This window comes from Octodon degus, unplaced genomic scaffold (genome assembly GCF_000260255.1).
Source record: "Octodon degus isolate 3935 unplaced genomic scaffold, OctDeg1.0 scaffold00025, whole genome shotgun sequence".
In the NCBI taxonomy this organism is placed as follows: domain Eukaryota; kingdom Metazoa; phylum Chordata; class Mammalia; order Rodentia; family Octodontidae; genus Octodon; species Octodon degus.
In genome coordinates this window covers 4,652,854-4,678,016 of record NW_004524601.1, presented here as the reverse complement: position 1 = coordinate 4,678,016, position 25,163 = coordinate 4,652,854, and the positions used below count along the sequence as shown (strand labels likewise).

The 25,163-nt window shown below is 45.1% G+C and overlaps 1 protein-coding gene across 3 annotated transcripts in view; it reads right to left on the bottom strand.

Annotated features, from left to right (window-relative positions):
- Dnah7 (dynein axonemal heavy chain 7) overlaps nt 1–25,163 on the bottom strand; it is a 268,173-nt gene that overhangs the window by 147,301 nt on the left and 95,709 nt on the right. For all 3 annotated transcript variants that reach the window (XM_023712349.1, XM_023712350.1, XM_023712351.1), the window contains 7 exons: nt 23,738–23,936; nt 21,073–21,213; nt 14,842–15,054; nt 13,148–13,257; nt 5,877–6,045; nt 3,831–3,933; nt 3,583–3,710 (listed from right to left, as the gene is read on the bottom strand). In XM_023712349.1, the coding sequence (XP_023568117.1) occupies nt 3,583–3,710; nt 3,831–3,933; nt 5,877–6,045; nt 13,148–13,257; nt 14,842–15,054; nt 21,073–21,213; nt 23,738–23,936 (1,063 nt within the window). The remainder of the gene's footprint in view (nt 1–3,582; nt 3,711–3,830; nt 3,934–5,876; nt 6,046–13,147; nt 13,258–14,841; nt 15,055–21,072; nt 21,214–23,737; nt 23,937–25,163) is intronic.

Below are 25,163 nucleotides of genomic sequence, written 5' to 3'. Positions count from 1 at the left end.
GGATTCCAGTTTGCCAGAGGGCATACCTTTCTGCTCTCTCTCTCTCTCTCTCTCTCTCTCTCTCTCTCTCTCTCTCTCTCTCTCATGAGCTGACCAGAGTAACTGTTCCACTGCTCCCGCCCTATAGGTAGAGCAGAAGGGTGACACACAGAAACGTATCTGCTGCCCCTACTTGTTATCGTGAAGGCTGCATCTTGGTGCAATTTGAAAAATTCAAGCAGTAAGTTCTTACCCACTTCTGTCTAAGAACCACAGAATCAATTTCATCAGCACTTCGACCCATTCGGGAATGGGCTTGATTTTAACTGAATGAAATGGAAGACTGTTTGTTGACTTCACTTTTTTTCTTTGATCCTGGGAAGTTCTCACCATAAGAGAGCTATTGCTTCCTGCCCTCAGGAGATGTGGAATATGACCACTTTCCTACACCTTCCAACACTGAACTTGCTGACATGACCACTGCATCCTGATTCTTCAGAATAGTTTCAAACTAAATCACAGCTGCTTTCAAATGGAAATCTGTTTAGGAAATTGCTCTGTCAAGGAGCTTCATGTAACTGATGTCCAGAGAGGCCTCTCTCTGCATGGGGCGACACTTACCTACTACACAAGTGCCTGTAACCTGCTGATACAGAAACGCACAAAGGGACACACACAGTGAGCCCTACGTGGACCTGCAGGTGTTCGAGAGCATGAGGAGGAGGGAGTCTTCCGAGGGGAGCTGCAGCTCTACTGAGGCCTCACATGCCCCGCTCCCATTGCCCTAAGGTCAGCAGAGCTAGGAAGACTCCACTGTGCTGGGGGCCGTAGGTGGGTCCAAGCTCACCTCCGAGGAAATAAAGGACCAGCGCCCCTGTGCATCTGCTGGGACTATGGATGCTGCAGATGCAGCTGACAGAGAAAAGCCAGGCAGGTGCGTCCAAGGCCCTGCCCCACAGGTGGGTCAAGGGCAGCCCCCAGCTCCAAAATCCCGGGGCAGTGGCCCCTGGAGGTCCAGGCGGAGAGAAGCAACAGCACTGACAAGCAGACCTGTCATCAAGCTCAGGAAGTGCACACAGGGGACCTAAGAGAGGAGAACCCCAGGACGCTCACAGCTCCATGACTGCTGGGCCCAGGGCTGGCACTCAGGCAGTCACCACTGCATGACTGTGTGCATCTGGCCCTCACTGCTAGGGGAAAGGAGGAGTCTAAACAGATGTCAGGACACAAAGTGGGGATTCCAAGGTGGAGCAAACAGCAGATGCAGGCGGGCGGGGGCGGTCCAGGGCAGGTAAGCCTACAGATAGAAGAGCAGGGGAGGGTGGCACCTAGGATGGGGGTCCCGGGGCCGAGCGCTCAGAGGCTGCACTAAGAAGCCTGAGCTTGATTTAGCTGTTTCCTAAAGAGTGGAGGTGATCCACTCAGATTGCCTACGGGAGGTCACACGAGGGGAATCTCACTGGGAGTGACAGGCAATGTGGAGCCGTCACAACCGCACGCCCAGAGGGGAGCCAGGAGTGGGACCAGGTGTGACAGGAACAGGACCTGCAGGACCCAGAGGAGACTTCTGTGAGTTGGGAGCCCCTAACAGCCAGTGAAGGTGAGGGAGGTTTCCAGAACATTCCGAGGACTGGTAACAGCACTTTCTGGGGCCCAGCGGCCATTTTCTTCTCCTTTTTTAAAAAATGTATTTTACTTTGAATATGTTACTGTTTCCTTTCAGACTTGTAGGTATTTCCACAGACACCTGAAAGCAAACGCTTTGTAGCAGCTCTGACCAAGCCAGCGCAACAGGAAGAACAACTACTTAACAGAAGTGCTATGAGCTTCAGCACAGCACTGGGCTTAATGGAGAAGGAAAATGCGCCACCCCGAGATCCTCAGGATGCATATTTTGATTCTGCTTCAACACGCACACTGTGGAGAAAGTCTGCATGGGGCATGAACAGACTCAACCGGCAACCTGGTAATGGCTGCCAGCTTTTTATGGCCAGCTCTTCACAGAGTCTTGTTTACCCTGCTTTTATAAATATTTACACATTCAAACTGAGCCTACTGAATAAAAGAGGAGCATGAACGAATGGATAATATAACTATGTGAACGGATACCATAACTGCAAGAGGAAGAGTCACAAAGGAAAACTGCAAGGGAGAGTCACAAATGCTTCTTCTATAAAAGATTCTCCAGCTTTCATCTTAAATCACACCTTCTTCCGGGAAGCCAGGCACCGACGCCTCTGACCCAGTACACAGCAGGCCGTGCGTGAGGCAGAGGCCGGAGGACCTGCGGTGAGGAGTCGCAGCTCCTGAGCTGGCAGCTGGCAGCCTCCACGCTGAGCTGGGGCGTGAAGGGTTGCGCCAGGTGGCCCGCTTTGGGAACCTCGGCACCACTTACTGTCCCACTGTCTCCTCGGTGTGTAAGCCACAGCCACCCGCAACGTTGCCCGGGAAAGGCTGTAGAGTGGCCGGCAAAACACAGAGAGACATATTCCATTAAGAATCAAACAGGCTGTTCTACAAAGTGCAGGTTCTAGTCTATTCCACTGGAGCAGGGTTTCGTAACAGCAACAAAAGTTAATGCCGTGCTCTCCTGAGAGCTGAGAGCTGAGAGCTGAGAGCTGACTGGGAGGTAAGCTGTGGCCCTGGGAGGCAACTGCGCCACACAGCTCTCCTCCGACTGTAGCTAAGACAGCATTTCAAAATAGAGAACATAATACATTGTGCACTTTGTGTTTAAGAGAACCAAAGATGGCTCAATAAAAGTCAAACAGAATAATGTGGTAAAATACTCTAAATGTTTAATAAACGTAAAAATTTAACCATTAAAAAAAAAAGAGAACAGCTCCAAGTATAAGTGCCCCTTGTGGCATTTATACTGCAGGAAAACTAATGTACCTTAAAAGTTCAGTAGGAAGAAAAGGTTAACTTATTTATAGTGCGACCTACGTTTCTAAAGATGAGAAACGGCTAGGATTGTAATTAATTTGAAAACTCCCACTATACAGTATTGTCTGATTTAAACATTGGTTTATAATTTTTTTAAAAAATCATTTATTTATTTGGTACAGGGTCTCGCTGTGCAGCTCAGACTGGCGGTGATCCTCCTGTCTCAGCCTCCCCAGCTCTGAGAGTACAGACATGCACCACCACACCGGGTGCCAGGGCCAGCACAGCATGCGGTACCAGGGATCAAACCCAGGTCCTTGGGCTTGCCAGGCAGGTGCTCAGACTGCTGAGCTATATCAGCAATCCTAAACATTGGTTTTCTAAAAAGGCATTTAAAACTGTGGTCATTTAATACAATATAGTAAGTAGTAGAATAGGTACCTTCATAAAATACTTTTTATGTATTTTCTAATTTGTCATAATCAGCCTTATTTTAAAATTGTAAAATCTAGAAATTGTACCTGGGGTGCCTATTTATTTTTAAATCACTGAAAGCTTTAAAAATTATCATCTAGAACAAGTTTTTAATATATTATAAAGTCTAGCTGCATACTTTGCACACAACTCTTGGGCAGTAAATCTTTCTCTTATGAAATGTTAACACTTCCTATATTGTGGGAAACGGAGTGGCAGACACAATCCCAGCACCCTCCATACCTTCAGGTTATCTGGCAGCTCCGAGCGCCCAGCATAACCAGGGTTCATAGTTATAAAGACAGCGCATGTCGGGTCAAGTTTTAGTTCTGTTCCTTCAAATACTAGGATATCAGCACCTGCATTAATGCCTGTGAGCAACCAAAAAATAAATGATTCAGCAACAGCACACTTAACCCGGCCTGTGGCACTCATTATTGCCCATGTTTCTTTCATTCTTCGCACAAAGCTGAGACAGACCGGTGCATTACCTCTCTGGATGGTAAGGATTTGTTGAGCAACCACAGAGAGCACTTCCAAATCAATTCTGTTAAACTCATCGAAGCAAGCCCAGGCTCCACAAGATAGCAGTCCCTGAGAGGAGAGAGAAATGCAATTTTCAACTTTATCTGATTGAATATTATGCTGGAATGTTGCAGTTTCACCTGATCTTTTGAAGGATTTAATATCCTATCAAGGAAATTGCTTATTCACCTTTATCATTAAAGACAGCTTATTTTTTCAAAACCAATTCATTATTCTGTCTGAATAAAGAGCTTGATCAACTGGAAAATTTTCCAATTTATTTTTTTACCTTCTTGTCTACTTCCTGGCATTCACATGTGCACCTGCAATTTTGAAGTCTCTCTTACTTTTCATTTACGCGTTGATCTATTTACTCTTCCTGTATGGACTCAGTGCAGCGAGCTGGAACTATCCTCCGCCCACCGTGACTTCTGCTGCTGGTAAAACTGCTCTGTGGAGTGAGCACCACAGTGGCCGACGAGTGTCACCCAGGTCCCCCATTTACAATCTGAAGTCAGGGCTAACTTTCAAATGGAACGCTGGGTCATAAGGGAATACTGGAAACTCAAACATCATTAGCTCCATGCAAATCCATATTTACATATTAAAAACTCAAGAAAAAAAATCAACAAACATTTGTTCAGCACAAGTATCTGGCATATGCCAGGTATGATGTGCAGCATTTTATAGGAGAATTTTATGTAAGGAAACTGGCCCGATACTGTGGAGGACCACCTGAGCAGCTCTCCTTGAAAGAAGAGCGACTGTCTCCATTCTCACTGAGCCTGACCCTACTTCCTATGTACAGAGCTGGCTGGGACTTCTGTTCATCAACTGGCCTTAGGTAAATGTAGGCCACCCTCTAGCTCAGCTTACAATGGTCACCTACTTCCCACAATTCTCAGTCAATCCTCCTCAAGCCACTCCCCCACTGAATAAAAACAGGGTGAGGTCCTGGGTCGCTCTCTTGGTTCTGGAAAGCCATCTTCGTGGCTGGACTTAGAGCCCCTTGACTCCCCGATGACTGAAAATATAATTTAGTGTCCTTATTTTCACTGTGGGTTGCATTGTAAGTGGTAGATTGGAATCCACTTGATGGGATTCCAATAATGTAACTTTGGGATTACAAATATTGGCTTCTTGGACCGAAACAAGGTCCAGGAAGTGTCTCCTACACAATACTGCTGTAATTAGCACAATGTCACCCAGCTAATGATGTCCGGCCTTGGGTTTGTATCTGGTGGGTTAGACTGAATCATATGTATTGCACATAAACTCCATCTATGCCAAGGACCAGTAAGTTTTAATTATTTAGGAAAGATCTGTTTTTACAATTGACCCCTAAGACATTCTACAATGGAAGGATTAAGGTCACAGTGAATGGGATGTTTAGGTCACAGATTCAAGGAAGAACTATGCTGTTCCAATGTGTAGCCTATTTCCACCATGAACCTAATATAGACTGTCCTAAAACTGTCTCCATATAATTAAGAGGGACTCTAAATCAAAGCGTTAATAATTTCACTAAATAGACTAAAATTTGAATGATATATACTATTTATTTCTCTAAACACATAGGAATATAATGGCTATTCAAACATGCAGGTGTTTTTAAATTTGCTATTTTTAAAATAATCATTGTAGTACATTTACAGATCATTACTGAGGATAAATTAAAGTTATTGTTTCCTTGACTTTTTAATTCATTATAATTTTGACTTGCTTTTTTAACTCTTGTCTCAGCATCTCTCATTTTTTCTCTCTCTGTCTCTCTGTCTGTGTCTGTCTGTCTGTCTGTCTGTCTGTCTCTCTCTCTCTCTCTCTCTCTCTCACACACACACACACACACACACACAGAGTCTACCTCCCTGGAGAATTATTAAGACAGTAATTTAATTTTCTCTTTATTTAAGGCACAATAAATCTTTGGCATGAACACAGTTGTGTTTCACTATAAACAACTTTCCTCTGTTATCAATTACTCTAGCATGAAGGAATGAGATGATTCAAACCTTAAAAAATTTTCCTAAAGCCAGGTAATCCAAGCCATCCGAGCAGTTGAACACAACACACTGTTTGGCCACGGCTTTGGCCAAGTCCTTGGTGGTCTCGGTCTTGCCTGTGCCAGCTGGACCCTCAGGCGCCCCTCCGAGGTGCAGGTGGAGGGCTCCGAACAAGGTTCTGAGAGAGAAGACACAGGCCGTCCACGTGGAATACTGGTTTGGTTTTTTAATGCACATACCAAAAAGCTTACGCTAAGAACCAAATTCTCCATTTCCTCCCTAGTAATCCCTTGCTTTCCGCTCACCTCTGCGAACCCTGACAGCGCGCTGCTTCGCGCTCTTGTACTTTACTTGTGAATACTGCACACACCTGACAGATTTTGCCAGATGCACTTGGGAAACTCAGCGGCAGCGACTTGTGCTCTCCAGGAGAGCTCCGCTGACCCTCAACAAACTGATGTGCTTTTTGCCCTTAGGGGCACATAACGGGAAACAGCTGTGACAATAGCACATTTGGCCATGGTTTAAGGAATAAGACGAAAACCGCCCATCACGGGACGTGAAGCCTGAGAGGCACTCGGGCCCCAGGGCTGCACACGCCCACGGTAAACCCAGGTGTTCACCGGCTGCTGCAGTCTGTACCAGAGACAAGCGGATCACAGGGCTGAGCCGGCAGGGCACGGGATGGCCCGCCCCCGGAAGTGCTGCGGCCCAGTCGCGGCCTGCCTCTCCCCGCAGCGCAGCGCGACGTGCTCCGGCGCCGCCGCAGGAAGGTGAGGAGCCGAGCCCACACGCCTCGGGAAGCTCCCCGCACCTGCCTAGGGCAGCCATGGGCAGGAGGGGCGAGTCCAGCAGGCCGGCGCTTGACCGGGCCGGGAAACGGACACGGAGGCTTGTCGGGCCAGAGGGAACCCTAGCGCCCCCTCGGAGGGGAGGCGTGCGCCCTAAGCGCCTGCAGCAGGCCGGCGCCTCCGCTGCTGAGCTCGCGCGAGGCCGCCCGGAGCCTCCTCCCAAGCCGGCTGCCCGGCAGAGCGTCACGGGACCAGGCTCCACGGCCGGGCATAACCACGAGCTGTACTTTCAGAAAGGACCACAACTTCTGGGACACCGCCGGAGCCACCCGAGGCTGGCTCTCCGGCCCTCCCTTAGTTATTTTTATGACTTATAATTTCCCAGAAATGAAAAAATACCTATTTTGATACAGTCTTAGAAAGGGTAAATACAAACTAATCCACATCTGATAGCACTGCAGTGAGCAACACCAAAAAAACACAACAGAATGAAACAGAGGAAAGTCTTAAACGCTGCTATAGAGAAAAGAGTAACAGATTTCTCGGCAGCAGGAAGGGATGCCAGAAGATCAGATTTCAAGGCAATAGTACCTTTGATGGGAAACTACTGTTCAATCTACAATTCCATGACCAGTTAATCTAGCTATTAATAATTCACTGAATTATCTTTAGACAAAGAATTAGAAGAACACACAGTTTTGCTGAGCCTCATCAAAACAGCTTCTAAAGCACTTGGCCAAGCTAAAGACTAAATTAAACAAGAAGTAAAGCAAAGCAGGGAGCAATGCTAAATAAGAAAACAAGATTTCAGCTAAAGCTACATAAGTATGATCTGTGAAAATATCTGCCCCTATGTTAGAGAGGCATTTATTTTGCCTCAATTTTTTTTTCTCTTTTTTAAAAAAATATATTTTGAAAAGTAAAAGCAAAGCAAGAACAAAAATCAGAAACAAAGAAAGAAACAGGGCAACATACAACAGATGTATGTTATAGAATTTCAAGCCAAGAATGGCTGATTAACAATAGTTGATATATTATCTATTTGATCATCAAATCTGTTGCTCAGATTGTAGATATAGTTAGGTAGGACTGGACATATGGTTGGATATTGCCACTTGCTTTCAAGAAACCTTAAATTTTGCTATCATTTTTTTTTTACCTTTTTAAAGAAGTTTGTTTTAAAGAGAGTATCGTAATAATCAATATGACATTAGATATGGTACACATTTAGAAGGCCACGATGTCAGGTATTCAAGCATGGCTTTTGTATTACACATTGCTGTCCTCGATGTAGTTGCTTAGATGGCAGACATCAGTATACAGAGTTGGTCAAGGTGAAAATTCTACACATTGACTGCTTTTTTCAAAAGACTGGTGGAGGTTTCTAGTGCCATCACCCCACCATCCTGTACATATTCTTGCATGTTTCCCCCATCCCATCTGCTATTACCCACATCTGGAGTTGCCCTCCAGTGGGAGCACGGCACAGTTACACAGCTATCGATACCCCACCCTGCTTGGAATCTTGAGAAATGTGGGCTTAACGTAGTTGAAATTATTTCATTATTCAGAAAGGTGACAGAGGTAAATTTTAGGCTTCATTAAGCATAGGCATTTTTAATTGAAAGTTAACCTTTAAACAATAGAAACACAATCCCTAATCATATTCCCCATAATATCCAAACACATGAGAAAAAATTATGCAAATCACTTAGTCACTTAATAAAATATAAGGCAAAAGGGGAGGAGAAACCAAAGAAGATGAAAATGAAAACTTGGGAAATACAAAGCACAACGTATGGTGAGTTGAGAAAGTCCAAGTAGTTCACCAAGTACATTACATGTGAACGGGTTACAAACTTCAGTCATAATAGATACACTTTCACTTTCCCTTAGCTAAATCCCCTTGTCCTTCACCATAAGATCTAGAGAAGATCCCTACCAAGATCCCACAGTACCCTGACTTTTCAGTGAACTCCTCAGAAACTTCCACTCCCAGCCGAGTTGCAGGTACCTGTAGCACCGTCTACTTCTGAATTTTCACTTTGGGCAGCGTACTGTACTTGTTTCCTAATCTGATTGGAAAACATCTGAGTACAGAGGTATTCTTTTTACCTAGTGATGTCCTATATAATAGATAGTCACTAGTACTTCTCAAATGAATAAATACAACTTGATCATTTTTACCAGCACAGCCACATGATGGGTGCGCATGTGCTGACATAAAGGGATGCTGCACTGTAACCTGTGTCATGGCTCCAGTGGGTGCAGTGTCCAGCCACGAGTGGACACTGCAGTGGGACCCAGGCAGGGCGCAGACCTGACGGAGAGCTCTACGCCACACAGCTGGGTCAGAGCCACTGTGCTGCCCTTGGCTAAAATCCCACTTACGTACTTCGTGTTCCATAAACAACTCTCCTGCCAAGCCTTGGAGGAAGAGCAGACGTCAAGCACAGCCTGTGTGAAAGGCAACATCACTCAAGATGAATGCGGGGCAGTTGTACTGGCCACCAAATATGTCTATAATCCTAACTGTTCTCCGCAAACAATATAAGTTTGCTGTTATGTTTATGTGAGTTCAATACGGTTTAGTAAATCCACCTTTGTGCCAGGAAATGTGCTGGTGCTAGGGCCATGGAATCGGACTTGGTCTGTGTCCAGGAAAGGGTTACAGCAAAAAACATAGAACATGCCACACATGTATGTTTGAGCCGCTGCGATGAGAGATGAGGCGAGTGTGGCCAGGAACCAACAGCAGAGAAGGCTGCCTGCGGGAGGTGACATCTCAGGGAACTGAGTAGGTGACAGTCACATCTACTGGGGATCTGAAGGAGGGAGAGGAACTTTCCTGGAAGATGAGGCAGCTTGTGCAAAAGCAGTCAAGTGGCAGAACAGTGTTGCATGACCACACCAGGGGGTGGGCTCCATATTACCTTTGTGTTCTCTGCTGTATTTGAATACAGTTAACTGGGAAGATACTTAAATAGCTGGTCCAGCGGTGACACAAGAGTCACACAGACGAAACATGCTGGGTGGCATCTGCCTGCCCTCCCTCACATGTTGGATGCACCAGCCATGTCAAGGGAGCCTCTCCCACCGCTTCCAGTCTCTTTCCCACCCAGGTCAGCTCCAGAGGTCAAATCTAACACAAGTAGGACTCTGGTAAACGTGGTAAGGGAACTGTGTGGACCTCACAGCTGAGCTGACTGAGGAGCTGGGTCTGTTGTTCTTCCTCTTGTAACCAGCTCTTCATGCACATGGAAAGTTTGCTTAGCTTTAAAAAGAAGGAAGTAGTCTCCTTCAACCTAGGTACATCCTTCAATCCAGACTGTAACTAAGAGTTTTGAATTGAGCGTCAGACCCTTGCTTTGCCATTTAAAGCTATGACTTTATTTACCATTCACCTTGGGTTTTTTGGTGCTGGTAGGGGGAAGGTAGACTCTAAATCCCTAACACATTTCTTTTTTTTAATCTTTTATTTATTCATTTGGTACAGGATCTTGCTATGCAGCTCAGGCTCATGGTGATCCTCCTGCTTCAGCCTCCCCCGTGCTGGGATTACTGGCATGCACCACCACACCCGGTTTCAGTGGCCAGCCAAGCGCGCCAGCACAGCATGTGGTACCAGGGATCGAAGCTCGGTCCTTGTGCTTGCCAGGTAGATGCTTAGACCACTGAGCTATTACCCCAGCCTTCCCTAACACATTACTCAAATAAAATATCTTTGACAAAAGAACAAAGACAAGGATAGTCTTTCCAATACATGGTGCATATTCACATGCATAAAAGTGACTGGAGACACAAAATTAATTAAAAGTGGAACATGGCAATGGGAAGGAAAAACTGGGATGAGGAAAAGGACAAATGAAAGAAGAGCAAAAGATATATTTAGGTATATATGCAGGATAGTTTGGATAATCATAGTGTCAATTTCTGTTGGTCTGTTGAAAGGAGCAGTTAATGCTTAAATTTTTTTTCTTTTGAATTTCTTACAACTGTTTTTGTTGTTGCTTTTGTTTTGTCTTGTTGTTTCTTTAAACCTATCTTGCACATGTATGCCTGGCAGCCTGAGCACCTAATTGAAGGGTAGCATCACGCAATATAGCAACCATCGTTGAATTCCTATTACTTTGTTTAGCAAATTTTTTTTTTTTTTTTTTTTTTTTCAGAACCGAGGATTGAACTCAGATCCTTGCGTTTGCCATTCAAGCACTTATCCTACTGAGCCATCTCCCCGGCCCCTAAATTTTGTATTTTTTAATGCTGTTTTTTCATCACTATTTTGTATTCTTTAAAAAAAAAAAAAGAAAAGGGAAAGTCAGACTTAAATATAAAATACAAGCGGGGGATATTGCTCAGCAGCACAGCACCTGCCTGGCAAGCACAAGGTTCTCAGTTCAATTCCTGGTACCAAAACAAACAAAAACAGAAAACTCTACAACCAGAAGATAACAGGAGAAAATCTAAGTGACTCCAAGTTTGATAACTTTTAAGATACAACATCAAAAAGTATACTTTATGAAAATAAACTGGAAAACATTAGACCTTGTAAGATCAAAATCTGTACTCTGTGAAAGATATTAAGAAAATGAAAACACAAGCTATGGGCTGAAAGAAAATATTTACAAAAACATCAGATACAACAATTATGTATAAAATATACAAAGGCCCTCTACCACTCGGAACAGAAGCCATCTGATTATTAAATTGGGGAAGAGTTAGGCCGGGGAGATGGCTCAGTAGAATGAGCGCTTCCCTGGCAAGCACAAGGGCCTGAGTGCAATCCCGGTTCTGAAAAAAAAAAAAAAATGGGGAAGAGTTTAATAGCACCTCAGAGAAACCGTTCATATAGAAACAAACATGAAAACATGCTCAACATCATATGCCATTAAAGTTGTAATATAAAGCGGAATGCGAGACATGATACCTCATGAGCATGACCAAAAGCGCAAGCCCTGGCAACAGCAGGGCTGCCAGGGTGTGGGGCAAAGGGGAGTCTCCCTGCCAGCCTGCTTGTGGAGTGCATGGCCGGGCCACTCTGGAAGACACTCTGGCAGGGTCTCACACAGTCAACACAGGCTTACCGTGCGGTTCAGGAACCCAGCTTCTGGGTACTGAAGAAACACTTCTAAAGTGGGATCATCTTTTACGAGAGCAGAGACCAGTCAGTGGAGAAAGGGCATTCTTGCCAACACATGGCGCACATTCACTGCACAAAAGCGAATCTAGACACAGAGTGGATTAAAGAACTTACGACCCCACAAAAATCCAGTGCAGGTGAATTGATAGCTTCCTTAACCCAAAACTTGAAGCAACCACTGTGTCCTTCAAAAGGTGAGCGGTAAACTGTCGCATAGCCCTGGAATACAGCATGATCCAGAGCTGAGAACTGTGCGGCACAGCCATGAAGACACAGAGACGCTCACGCGCTGTTCCGTGCCCTGGCAGCCCCTGGTGTCACTAGCGCTTTCGATTTAGCCAGCTAGTGAAAGACAGACTACAGACTTCAAAACCATGACGTTGGGTCGCAGGCAAAACAGTGACAGAAAGTATTGGCAGTTAGCTGAGATTCTGAAGGAAGGGAGGAAAGAGGAGTGCACTGCATGTAGGGCATCTCTAGGAAGCCGTTCTGCGAGATACTGTAATGGCAAATAATGACATCCTGTGTTTGCAAAACCCACAAAATCACAACACAGTGGACTCGGATATAAATGATGGTCCTTATTTAATAATGAGTCAATATTAGTCCATCAATCGTAGCAAATGTAACCACACTAATATCAGGTGTTAATGACAGAAGAATGGAAGGTCCTTACATAGGAATTCCCTAGACTTTCAGCATAATTTTTCCATACAACTAAAACTGCTCCAAGTAGTGTATTTTATAAGAGAAAGAGAAAGACAGCACAAATGGAGAAAAGCCCACCGATCTATTTACAGCAGCAGCACCTGGCGTGTGAGCAGACATGAAGAACTAAGTGACCCAAGGGTACAGCTCAGTTTTGGTAAAGATGGCAGAGCAGGGGCTGTTCTCGATGGCGTTCTGAGATGTAACGGGGCCCCTGGGCCAACTTAGGGCTCTGCTTTTGGAAAAAATGGAAAGCTAAGAACGTAGGAGACCTTCCGGGAGCTGTCTAGAGGCACGTGCACAGCCCCGGTTCACAGGGATGGATTCAGAGTCTTTGGGAGGCAGGTGAGCCAGGGAGCGGGTGACAGCATTCAGAAAAACACAAGGCGTGACACAAAGCACCACATGACAGAAGAACGCCAGGAAAGGAGGTGTCTTAAGGAGGAAAGACGGCTCGCATGACCCGAAAGCAGCCAGCCAGTTTCAGGAAGAAATAAGGGATGGAAAAGGCCAAAACCAAGAGTCACTCAGGAGACTAACACAGGTAAGCATGCTGTGGGACGTGCTTTGCATTTTAAGTAAATCTGTGCACCAGAGTGAGGAAAGTTATTTGCAATGTACTCTTAAATGAAAGGGCTTACCTGTAACACCGATCAGTGAGGGGGGTAATGACCAGCCTGGGAGAATTGCCCAGATACTCATAGCCATATCGCAGACCGGCATTGATCATCTTTGTTTCTAACTGATCCTCCTATGATAAGCCAGATAAAAGGAAGTTAGCTTGGACCACAAAGTTTTAAACAGTATGCTATGTCAAGCACTTTAGCAAACAGCCATAGTGTAGACATCTCTAAAATTCACTTTTCTGACTTCGTTTGACTCAGTTTGCTGACTTCATCTGCTGGTTCCACGGGGCACTGTTTCCAGAGCTGCGTCACTGACATCGGCGGCTTCACTGTTGCCACAGAACTTCCCTGAACTTGCGCCCCCTCCCTTGCATCTCTGCTTTCCTTTCCATGTAGAATGGGTGTTATCAGCCTCCCCATTTCACAGCGGAGGAGCCGACCCAAGGTCGTGGGTCTGCCAAGGGTAGGGACTGGCACCTGGAGGGAGAGGGGAGCCGTCTGTGTCCCTAACCACTACCTCTACGGGCCTCCAAGTGGTCTCTGGGGTGTGGCTCCTGGCCTTCCTCTCCCTCCTCACACTGCCAAGACTTGCAGGTTGCCTTCATCAGGAGAGCGTCTGAGCATGACTCTCCAGTCATGTGCTCTCTGCCCAAATCAGCAGGCCAATGCTGCGCACTCACTCACCGTCCCTACTTCTCCTGCCTTCCTGGTCACAACTGCCACCACCACTGACCTCACCCCTCATAACATCCTTGCAGGTCCTTACAGCTCAGATCTCAAGTGCCCGCCCTCTAGTTCCCATGGTGTGGAAGATGGCTGGGTCACGTGGACGCTCTGTTCCCAAGAGCAATAGCGACAGCCGCTAGGAGCAGGGTCTAGCTGTGGGTCTGGATGCTGAGGCAGTGGGCTCCAGAGTGCACTGCCCTCCCTGCTCTGCCCTTGGCCCACTGTCCTAGCCGGCAGGGATGAGCAGGCTCCCCATCCCACCCCCAACTCCAGCCTCCCGCATTTGCACCACCAACAGTGAGCTGAGAACTTAAAACCATGAGCCTGCACAAACGGCCCCTCCTAAAAAAATAAAAATAAGAAAACTAAATATACTTTCCTCCTTTAATTTGTGAGTACTGGGAGTTTTGTCCCAATTACAAAATGTGACCAAGAGACAGATCACGTTTCTCGCTTCTACTGATCGATAAGCAGAGGGGGCTGAGGATTTAGCTCAGTGGCACAATGCCTGCCTGGCAAGTGTGAGGTCCTGAGTGTGATTCCCAGTACGAAAAATTAAAAATAAAGTAAGAGGAAACTTGAATGACTAAACTGGAATTAAAAAGTTTGATATGTACATTCTTTAGAAGTATCAGGAATTAAAAATTTTTAAATTGACTAGTCTTAGCATTTTTCAAACTGCAAACAGTGATTTGCCTAAAAATGAGTAAGTTTGACCATCTGCCATAATTTTTTCCTTCTATGTATATATGTACATATAACAACACATTTGAATATAGACACAGATCTAAACATAGATGCTGATAATAGAGTTACAGCCTTCTTTAACCTTCAAACTGGAGAAGCGCTTAGTGGACAGAGTTGGGCATCAGCAAAAACATCTTACGTTACTGATACTATTTCCCATGCACTGAGCAAGCAGGCACAAATTAAAAAGCTCCGAGCTGACAGTGCTTCCTGGGGCGACAGCCGGGGTAACTCACCTGCCAGTAGTACCTAAGCTGGCTGAGCCACTCGAAGTCAGTGTCGTGGCTGATGCGCTTTTGGACCAGTGCCGCGAGCACATCTCTAGCATGGACGTCCAGCACCACGAGGGCTCCCAGAGTGACTCGGTTCTGCTTGGACAGTGTGCCCCTGACCAAAGTGACAATATCATCGATTTGTCTGTTACATTTTTCCAAGTACTGCTCAAGAGCCTGAAAGGAAATAAGATACGATTCCCCAATGGGATCAGGATCGTTCTGAACACAAATGTTTTGAACTGGCATGTAGGTAGGGTCTTCTCTGCATTTTCATCTCAATTTTCTATATGATGACTTAATAATCATCAGAATTATTACTAACAGAATGCTAGGTGACCAGGCCCAATCCGGCAAGACATGGGGTACAGGTGGTTCATGTCTACCCAGCACCCCTTTCTTCTCTGTTCTGTGGTTTGTTTGGAATTGTCCATCATATCCACCCATCTCTGCAGTACCAAGGCTCAGGGGCTAGGAGCCAACCAGAGCTCACTGTCACTCTCCCTTGGGAGTGCCATCAGACTGAGAGAAGAAGGTGCATTCCACTGGGCTTACTGACACTGAGCACAGCCATCTGAAGCCACACAAGCCTGCACCCTGTCACAGGAGGAGGCTTGTCATGGCCTAGGAAAGTGCAGAGACAGCAAAAGCAAGATGACAGCCAGGAGGGAGCCCAGGACCCCGATTCTATCTTTCACTTCCTTGGATTCTTTTGGTTCATCTACTAACTTCCAAATGGGGTATCTTCCACTCAGAACAGAAAGACCCTGCCATGGTGTGGGTGGGATTTGACTGTGTCCCTCAAAGTTGCCTTGCAGAGATGTTATCTCCAGTGTGGACTTGCTAAGATAGTGAGAAGAAGAATTAGCCTGAAGGGCACCACCCTTGGAAGGGATTAGCACAGGGCTACCACGTCCAGAGTAGCTTGCTGAGAACAGGCTGCTATTGTACAAGAGAAGCTGGTCTTTCCTCCTCTCACTTGCTTGTTGTCCACCATGTCATCTTGCCCTCTAATACATACTCTTACCATGATGTCATCCACCATGCTGAGATGGAGCCAGAAGGCTGCCCAAACTTGGAGTTGCAGCTTCCAACACTGAGCTAAGTAAACTCTCTGTAGAAAAGGTATTTTGCTATAGCAACACAAGTGGACTATGGGGGTACCAAGAAACAGAACGCTAATGGTTTTGTTGGTGGTGCATGAAGGCCAGCTCTAAAGATCAAGCGTGCCTTGGAATCCGCTCCCCTGGTAGACGAGACTAGGGGGAAACTTCAAAGTCAGAAGACAGCTTGTGATAAAGAACAAAGCAGAATCAGTGAAAACCACCATGTCCAAGGGACTGGTCAATGTGCTCCGGGAGGCCAGCGTGGTCACTTTCTCCACTCTAGCAGTATTCAATAAGCAGTGCACACTGAATTTATTTCACTCGCTTAGAGCTGTTGCTAAGTGGCAACAATGATACTGAAAGTGAGGGAAATCCTATACTGCAATGCTGTGGACTTCATGAAGAGAGACTATTTCCTGAAAACCCCTGACTTTCAGACCTACACTTTTATTTCTTCCTGAAAAAGAGAAGAAAGTGACACACTGGTTGTTTGGTTGGCTGGTTGGAGAGATTTAAGAATGCATCACTCAGGGTCTTCTTCTTTAGGACCTGCCTACCTACCTAGAATATGTGTTCCGCTCAACCCCTAATATGTGTTCACCAACATCTTACAGTTAAAGATATACACTGGAATTAGAAAAGTAGGGCTGCTGCTATGATTGTATCTGATTATGTTGTCTACAGGCCCTTGGAATCGCTTTGCAGGAGGAGCTTAAAATGCTTTGGAGATGAAGGGTGCAGAAGCCTTAGAATTCTACAAGCAGAGCCTGACTGATGATTCTGGTAAGAGCTTGGAACACCAGAATGTTGACAGGAATGCAGATAGCAAAGGACAGGGCCAAGAGGTTTCAGTTGGGAACAAGGATTCCAGCTGGACACTTGGACCAGAGGCCATGTGTGTTCCACTTTGGCAGAAAATTCATCTATATTTTGCCTAAATCCTGAGATTTTGTGGAAGACTTAGATTAAGGGTGGTGGACTAGTTAATCTGGCAGAGTGAGTTTCCAGGCAGACCAACATTCAGGTAGCACCATGGATACTGGCAGTGGCTTTGACCAGATTTCAGGTGACAGTCAGACGCAACAAGTAAAGCCAAAAAATGTGAAAATTTCTCCAGGAAAGAATGCCTGCAAACTTGGAGCCAAGCTGAAAAGATTAGGTCCTAAAAAAAAGCCAAGTACTCTGCACCAGGACAACAGCAAAGATGCCTCAAAGTATCTGAGGAAATCACCAAACCCAATACATCAGCGGGTCAAAGGTGTAAAGGGGTAAACTCCTCTGAAGGACTGCCTTGAGAAGAGAACTCAGGGTGTCCTACTCACGTGGCCTCCTAGGAAGTGTCATCCCAAGTTCAGCTACCCAGGCACTGAGAGGCCACTACAGTCAGAGTTCAAGGGGGCAGGCGAGGCCTACCTGGTAGCCTGACCCAGTAGCAGACTTCGGCAACATCTACCTGGTGCCAGTTTTTCAGGTGTGCAGAGTGCAAGAGTTGTGAGGTCACAAAGGGAAGTGTGGGAGGCCAGGTAGTGAGTGTGTGAACACTGTGAGGGGAGTGAAAGGTTCGAAGGAAAACCGTGCAGCTGGAAGCACCGGGAATGTGGAAGGTCTGCTGAGGAGAGCCATGGGCTGTGAGCAGATCCTCCCTGAGGAGATGGTCAGGAGAGCTGCCACCAGCAAGGTCACGGGGCAGGGCTGCCCAGTCTCTTAGGAGGCAGCGTCTCCCCAAAACCTACCCCGGGCACCGAACATGAAGCTAGGAGATTTAACATGAGGTATCTTGCTGGCTTTTAGTCTTCTCAACTCCTTTCCCTTCCACTAGTCCTCCTTTTTGCAATGGGAGTATTTGCCCTGTGTCACTGTATGGTGGAAGTGTTTAACTTATTTTGTGACTTTTACAGGGGCTCACAGCTTAGAATTTGCCTTGAGTCTCCAGCAATGCTTTTGGCAATGTTTAAAGAGGGACTTAATATATTTTCCATCATTAGATAAGCCTGAAGCTTTGAGGAGCCAGAGTGGATCTAAAATGTCACCCCAAGGTCTCATGTGGCAGTCAGGGAACTACCGGTGGTGATGGGATCATGGGGTCACTGTACTCATCAGTGAGCAGATCACAGATGAGCCATGGGTGCTGTGAGGAGGTGGAGCCTGGCTGGAAGACGCGGGCCCCAGGCAGGTGCCTTTGGACGGCGCAGCTCTCTCCCTGGCTCCCTCTGTGCTCCCTGGCAGCTGTAAGCTGAGCACCTTTCCTCCACCAGGCCTGCCCACCACGCTGCCCCTGCACCACAGCCGGACAACCACAGACAGAACCCGCTGTCACTGTGGGCCACATATACCTCTCCTCTCCTAAGTTCTGGTGTTGGGCATTTGCCCCAGCAATTGGAAAGTGAGTAATATGCATATCAAATTCTATGTCAATTTCCCTAGTATAAGATCTCAAAAGAAGAAATACAAATAGAAAGGTATAATACAAGTAAAAGGAAAGCAGGAACTCGAGGACTAGCTAATTAAGAGAGGGAAAGGAGAAGAGCTAGGAAACATGACAGTGACAAGCCATACAGTTATATGTAGAAGATGGGCAAGGCAATGATCCTGAGAAGATTTTTGAATCTAGCAGTTAATTGGAAAGATTCTCACCCTGACTAACTATATATACTGATATCTGTGAACTAAGCTACTGTGCTGCAGATGGTAATCTGTAATAGTAGTTTCATGCTTGGAGTGCCTGTCATTCTGGTCTTCTGAATATGGGCTGCTTGTCATGACATGTGAGTTGCTGCTGTGCTGTCTCTTGGGTAGATAATTGTTCAAAAAGAAAGGTGTGGTGACTGAAGGTAAAAGACAGGAAAAGGAATGTTGTGGGACTGTCATGCTTCAAGGTTGCATATGGTTAGATTTTGGACTTACGTGTAAACATAAGAATTATATAATTCTTTATGCCTATTTTTTAAAATCTATTCTAATTTTTAAATGTTTTTTTATCATATTCTGTAGGGACTTAAAGTTCAACATATCAATACTTGATGAAAAATACCTGTTCCATGTTATGCCTAAGATGTTTGATATTCAGACAGATAGTGAGGCTAAGCTTAACAGCCTAGGTTGTATGGTAATAACAATAAACTTCTCTTCTGGAGGGTTAACAACCTAAGTTTGCAGACCAAAATCAGAGAAAAAGGAGGGCTGCAAGAAAAGCCAACATTTTGGCCCTAGCCTTCCAAGGTCAATTAAGACTCAGGACATATGAGAACTTGTACTATAATGTCATATAACTCAGTAGTGTCCCAAATTTTCTCATCAAGGAGATTATGGGGCCAAAGAGGAAAGTGATCGATGATGTAGAGTGTGCCTAAGGAGAGTCACATGGAGAGAAAACATTCTCTCAGGCTTTCACAGAGAGCACATTGGCCAAGCAATGGCCGTGATTCATCCACGTGGCTGACACTGACAAAGGTTCTACAATCTGAGGTAGGGGATCTCAGGATAAATCCTGAGGGGATTTCACTGACCTTATCAGAACCAAAAGGTACAACTCTTGTTGCATAGGTCCTGCTTTACCTTGGTCTTAACCATCCAGCAGAAAAGTATAAAAACAAAGTATAAGAAGTAAAGCCATGCTGTTATGTTGAGCTGTAGGGGACTCAGGTCAACAATTTCTGACATTACCAGTGAAGCGGAAGACCCAATACTATTATGGACTACTGGACTCTTTTAGACTATTTTGCAGAGTTAACATACCTATAATATTCAAATAACGGAACTTAACAAAAAAAGGAGATACAGATGAAAAAAAAATTCTATGTCAAAATATATTTAAAAGTCATGGCTTTAGCTGGGCCTGATGACACATACTTATGATCTCAGCACTCAGGAGATTGAGATAGGAAGACTGGTATGAATTCAAGGCCAGCCTCAGCTACATAGTGAGACCCTGTCTCAATTGGTCAGTCAGTCAGTCAGTCAATCAATAAATCTTTTTTTTTTTGGAGACAGGGTCTTAACTATGCAGCCTCAAATTTGTGGTGGTACTCCTATCTCAGCTTCCCAAGTGCTGGGATTACAGGTATATACCACCACTCCTGGCCAATGTCATGGTTTTTCATTTTGTTTTACTTTTGAAACAAGTTCCCACTATGCAGTACAGATTGGCCTTGAATTCACTTTGTAGCCTAAGCTGGGCTTGAACTCAGTGATCCTCCTGCCCTAACCTCTCAAGTGCTGGGAGTGCAGGTGTGTGCCACCACACCCAGCACTGTTATAGTTTTAAACTAAAAATCTATAATTATAGAGCAGCAGGTATATGTGCCTGCCTGGCAAGCATGAGGTCCCAATTTCAATCCCTGGTACTGAAAAAAAGAAATCTGTAATTACTAGATTCCAGTTAAACCATCAGTCAACTCAAAAAGGGACTCACTTAAAGTCCTAGCTCAAGAATAAGACTTGTGGTGAGTATAATTTCAGTTTTTAATTAATGGTAGCTATCTAATTAATATTATATACATACATCCAGCTATGTTAAACTATTGAAATAATTAATGTTTTCACTCTTAACATTACTCAAAAATGTTTTTTTTTTTTTTTTTTCCGGAACCAGGGATTGAACTCAGGCCATTGCTCTTGCCAGGGAAGCACTTATCCCACTGAGCCATCTCCCCGGCCCCTGTATTAAAAATTGAGATAGAGAAAATCAGCTGAGTCCTTGTGTGTATAGGGTAGTCTTATCCAAGGCACAAAGGAGAATTATACTACTCTGTATTCACCTAATCTTTCTGCGCTCAGGAAATTTCTTAGTCCTACTATCTCCCTACATTTTAAGACTTAAAAACATATATAATAACTTTACTGAGGGTCGCTGTTGTAGTACTTTTACATAATGTGAATAAACTAGTGGCTTTGACAAGTTTTGGATAATTATGTGTATGAGCTCTGCCTATGTGTGCTTTCGAATTTTATCTAGATTCTGTAATCTGCTGCTTGCAGCATCAAGCAGAGCTCTGAGTGCACTCTTCTGTTCACCTGGTGTTTGAAGTAAGGAAATTCTCACAGTGTAGCTTTTGAGAAACCGCTCAAACGTGGGGTGCTGAACGCTCACCTGCAGCCCCGCCGGGATGGCTATCTGCACTTCTCTTGTCCAAAAGGTCTGGGACACGCAGAGAACAGCTTGGCCTGGCCACTCCCGCACCCAGTGAATCCGCTCGTTGTTCATGTAGGCCAGAATCGCACTTCGGATTACCTAGTGAGGGAGGGAAAACGCCAATGATGAACAGGGCCTTGGACACACTGCACAACAAAAACTACAACTGCCAAGCTAGGTTAACCCATGATGCTCAACATATTTTTTTTCTGCTCAACATTTTAAACCAGCAATGAAAGAATGGCATAAAATATGGCTATTTAAATTTATTCATATATTTACAGACATATGCATTACATAACATTTTATGAATGTGGTTTTTTTAAAAATGTATTTTAGCATAGAGTCTACAGGGTCTCATTACATAGATCAGATTCATAGTGATTCTCCTGTTTTCAGCCTCCCAAGTCCTGGGATTACAGGTGCATGCCACCAGGTCCAGTCTGTCACCATCTCAGCGTGCCCCCAGGATGGGGCTGGTACAGCACACCAGGGTTTGAACCCCGGCTGCTGTGCTCTGCCTAAACAAGTGCTTTAGTCTGCTGAGCTATCTGGCCGGCCCTTACATAACATTTTATGTTGCCAATACATCATTCACTTGTATGAACTATATTATATAGTTATTTAAACAGTTTTATCCAAAGATATTCTATATACCTTTTAATTGAATAAGCATGAGTAATTTTATTATATATAAATATATATATTTTTTTTTTTTTTTTTTTTTTTTGGTTTTTTTTTTTTTTTTTTTTTTGGCAGAACCTGGGATTGAACTCAGGCCCTTGCGCTTGCCAGGCAAGTGCTCAATTCTACTGAGCTATCTCCCTGGCCCCCAAAATAAATTTAAATCATTTCAAAATGAGATTCATCAGATGTATGGCCAATGCTTCTCCTATTCCACAGTCAAGTCCTAGGTAGGACGCAGAGTCAAGTCCTTTACGTGTGTCCTGCTTTGGGGTCCACTCTCTTCTCACTCCTATGGGCCTAGAAGGGGCCAGGACCACACACTGGAGGAGAGACGAGCTGTGCAACAAGTGGTGCTGGGAGCAGTGGTGCTGGGAGCAGTGGTGCTGGGAGCTGCTGCCCATGCGCACAAGGCTCCACTTGGACTCATTTCTCTCACCACCTACCAAACTAAGATCAAAATGGATCAAAGGTCTGCCCGAAGATAAAACAGGTAAAGCTGTCCAAGTCATAGGCCTATGCAAGGTCCTTCTTCACAGAGCCCTGGTTGACAGGCAATAACACCAAGAGTTAACAAATGGGGCCATATTTAATTAAACAGCTCCTGCACACCAAGAGAAACAACCAATAAACAGAAAAGACAACCTACAGAGCAGGAGAAAATTTTTGCCATCAATTCCTTGGACAGAGGATTAATATCTAGAATACCCAGTTAGATAGGTAGATATAGATATAAACATAAAAATAAATTAGAGCCACAAAACAAAAGATCCAAGCAAAATGAGACCAAGTGAAATGAAGATACTTCACAATGAAATAGTAATGGTCAATAAACTAAAATATTCCTTCGAAGCATTTTGGCAAACACAATCATAAGTACAGGTGAGATTGTCACAGATGTATCTGTAGCAACGAGTTACCACTACTAGCAAACTCTATGACCCAACTCAGGACTGCTGGACAGTGGCTCAAGCAGGATCCCTCTTGTGTCACTGTGGTCACACAGACATGCTGTGGGTATTTCTCAAGGTCTACAAAACTCATTCTCCTTAGTCCACGGGTCTGACACACACATGGTTACCTAAGAAAATGGAGAATTAAATAAAAACCCCAACTCTGTGGACAGTACCTTAACTGTAATATAATATAAATAGGGAGAAAATGAAAACTTCCAAAAGATTTTATATTTGCTGGAAAATATTATGTGGGAGGCAGTAAAGCTATATTTAGGATAAGAAAAACATTTAGACACATGAGGATGTTAAATTCAGATCCTATTCAATTTTAGCATATATGGGAGTCTACAAAAAATGAATTAATTCCCTAGGCTTTTTTCATGCTCCCTGCTCCGTCATCGATTTTGGTCTTAAAGACTTGAACACCAAGCCCACATTATAGTAGGAAAGCGAGCAGAGGTGCTCAATCTTCATTTGGTGGTGCGACTTAAAATTCTCCACTACCAGATGCCAGAGCTAACAGCATGATTTACGTGGTGTGGAATGCACAGTTCCCATCAGCTGAGGAAAGCAAGTAGGACTGCAGCACTCTCGCATGGGTCTCGCACCTGTAGAGAACGGTAAGCTGCACGCGCATGAAGGGGACTGATGTGACCTCCAGGGCAGCGTGCACAAGGACAGACGGAAAGGACACCGTGTGCACTGTGTGCTTAATTATTACGTGACTGTACGAAATGCAACAGTGCAGTACTGCAGTCCATGTTTTCTTAGCGCGGAGAGCAGTTTGTCCCACTTCAAGTGAATCTCCACAAAATAACCACCTCAGCCCAGCTGTTGCCTCAAGTTACGTTACTGCTGAAGTGGCCCTTCAGGCCTCGACCTCTGGCTGAAGAGCCGTGCATCTGCTGCTGATCCGTCTACAACAGCAGAGACACTCCGGCACGCCTTTCTCCACACAGGAGCAAACCCACGCCGCCGGCTACCTTGTGGATGGAGCTGATCATGATTCTCTCCAGCTCAACCAGCCACTTCTCCACTTGGCCCCGGGCTTTCGCGGTGGAAATGCTCTCCATGAGCTCCACCACCTCGCCTTCGCTGCTCTTCATGTGCGTAATGTCCAGCGTTTCTGTAAACTCGACCTTCGCAATTCCTTCAAAGCATTTCTTCAAGTGAGGCTGCACCCTGCCGGGAAAATGCACGCAAAGGATGAACTAAGTGAAAGTGACGTCTCCCATATCCGTTTTTCAAATACACGCTTTTCAAACCCACAAATGACTAAGAGTTAGACTTGTGCTTGGATGAAAGGCTGAGCCTGAAAACAAGCACGCAGCAAGGCAAAACAGTCTCTGCCTGCATGGAGCGACACTCCGGGAAGAGGTCAGTATTAACTGAACAATCACAAAAGAGCTGTAGAGTCACAATGATAATAAAGCTACAAAGGGAAGAGACATTGTGGGTCTTCATTTTCCATATAATACACCGAAAGATGCTCAAAGGAGCAATAAAACCCCATTTTTTGTTTCTGTGAGACAGGGTCTCACTATGCAGTTCAGGCTAGCCTTGAACTCACTATGTAGCCCAGGCTGGCCTCACACTCAGTGCAATCCCCCTGCCTCAGCCTCCCGAGTGCAGGGATTACGGACAAGCACCACTATGCTTGGTCTAAACCACTTTTAACTAACAGATAAATACACTAATTTGAAGACTCTTCAACGTTATTCTAACGTAGTCATTACAAGTGAACTCTCCAGAGACTGCTTGAAAATTATGCCTTTAAGTCCTTCAATATTTTAAGTGCTCTGCAGTTTATTCAATCAACTGCTCTGACATAACCAACTGTTAGTCTATTCAATGTAATACGGATGGAAATGACTCAGCCCCTCATCTCTGGCATGCTACCAATAACCAGCTGCATTCATCTTTCAAACTGGAAAACAGAACCAGTGTATAAAATTCAGACAGAAATCTGAACCTAAATTTATCTTTAAAAAAAAAAATCTGAGAAGTACAGGTGAAGCAGGACCAGAGGCCTGGACCAGGACTTCTGAGATGTTAGCCTGAGAGTTCTTCTTTGATGGTAAACCCAAGACTGAGGTTTGTTTGCAGCGGCAGAGCATGCGGCAGCCAGGCTCTCACCCTATGTGTGACAGACTCTCCATCCTGACCTTTCTACGGGCAGGAGAGGTTCCAGAGAGACCTAGGAAAAAAGCCAGAAGTCTCCATCTTGTAAGAGTGCAGGTCCAGCGTGGAACCCTTCAGCAGATCTCTCTGCAAAGAGGCTAGAGGCAAGACTCACCCTGCTGATTCAGGAGCAGAACATCTTGCCAGAGAGACACAAAGGGTTCAACTCCAATGGCTGCAGCGGGAAGAAGTGGAGCACAGCAGCCAGACCCCAGCCAGATCCAAGCA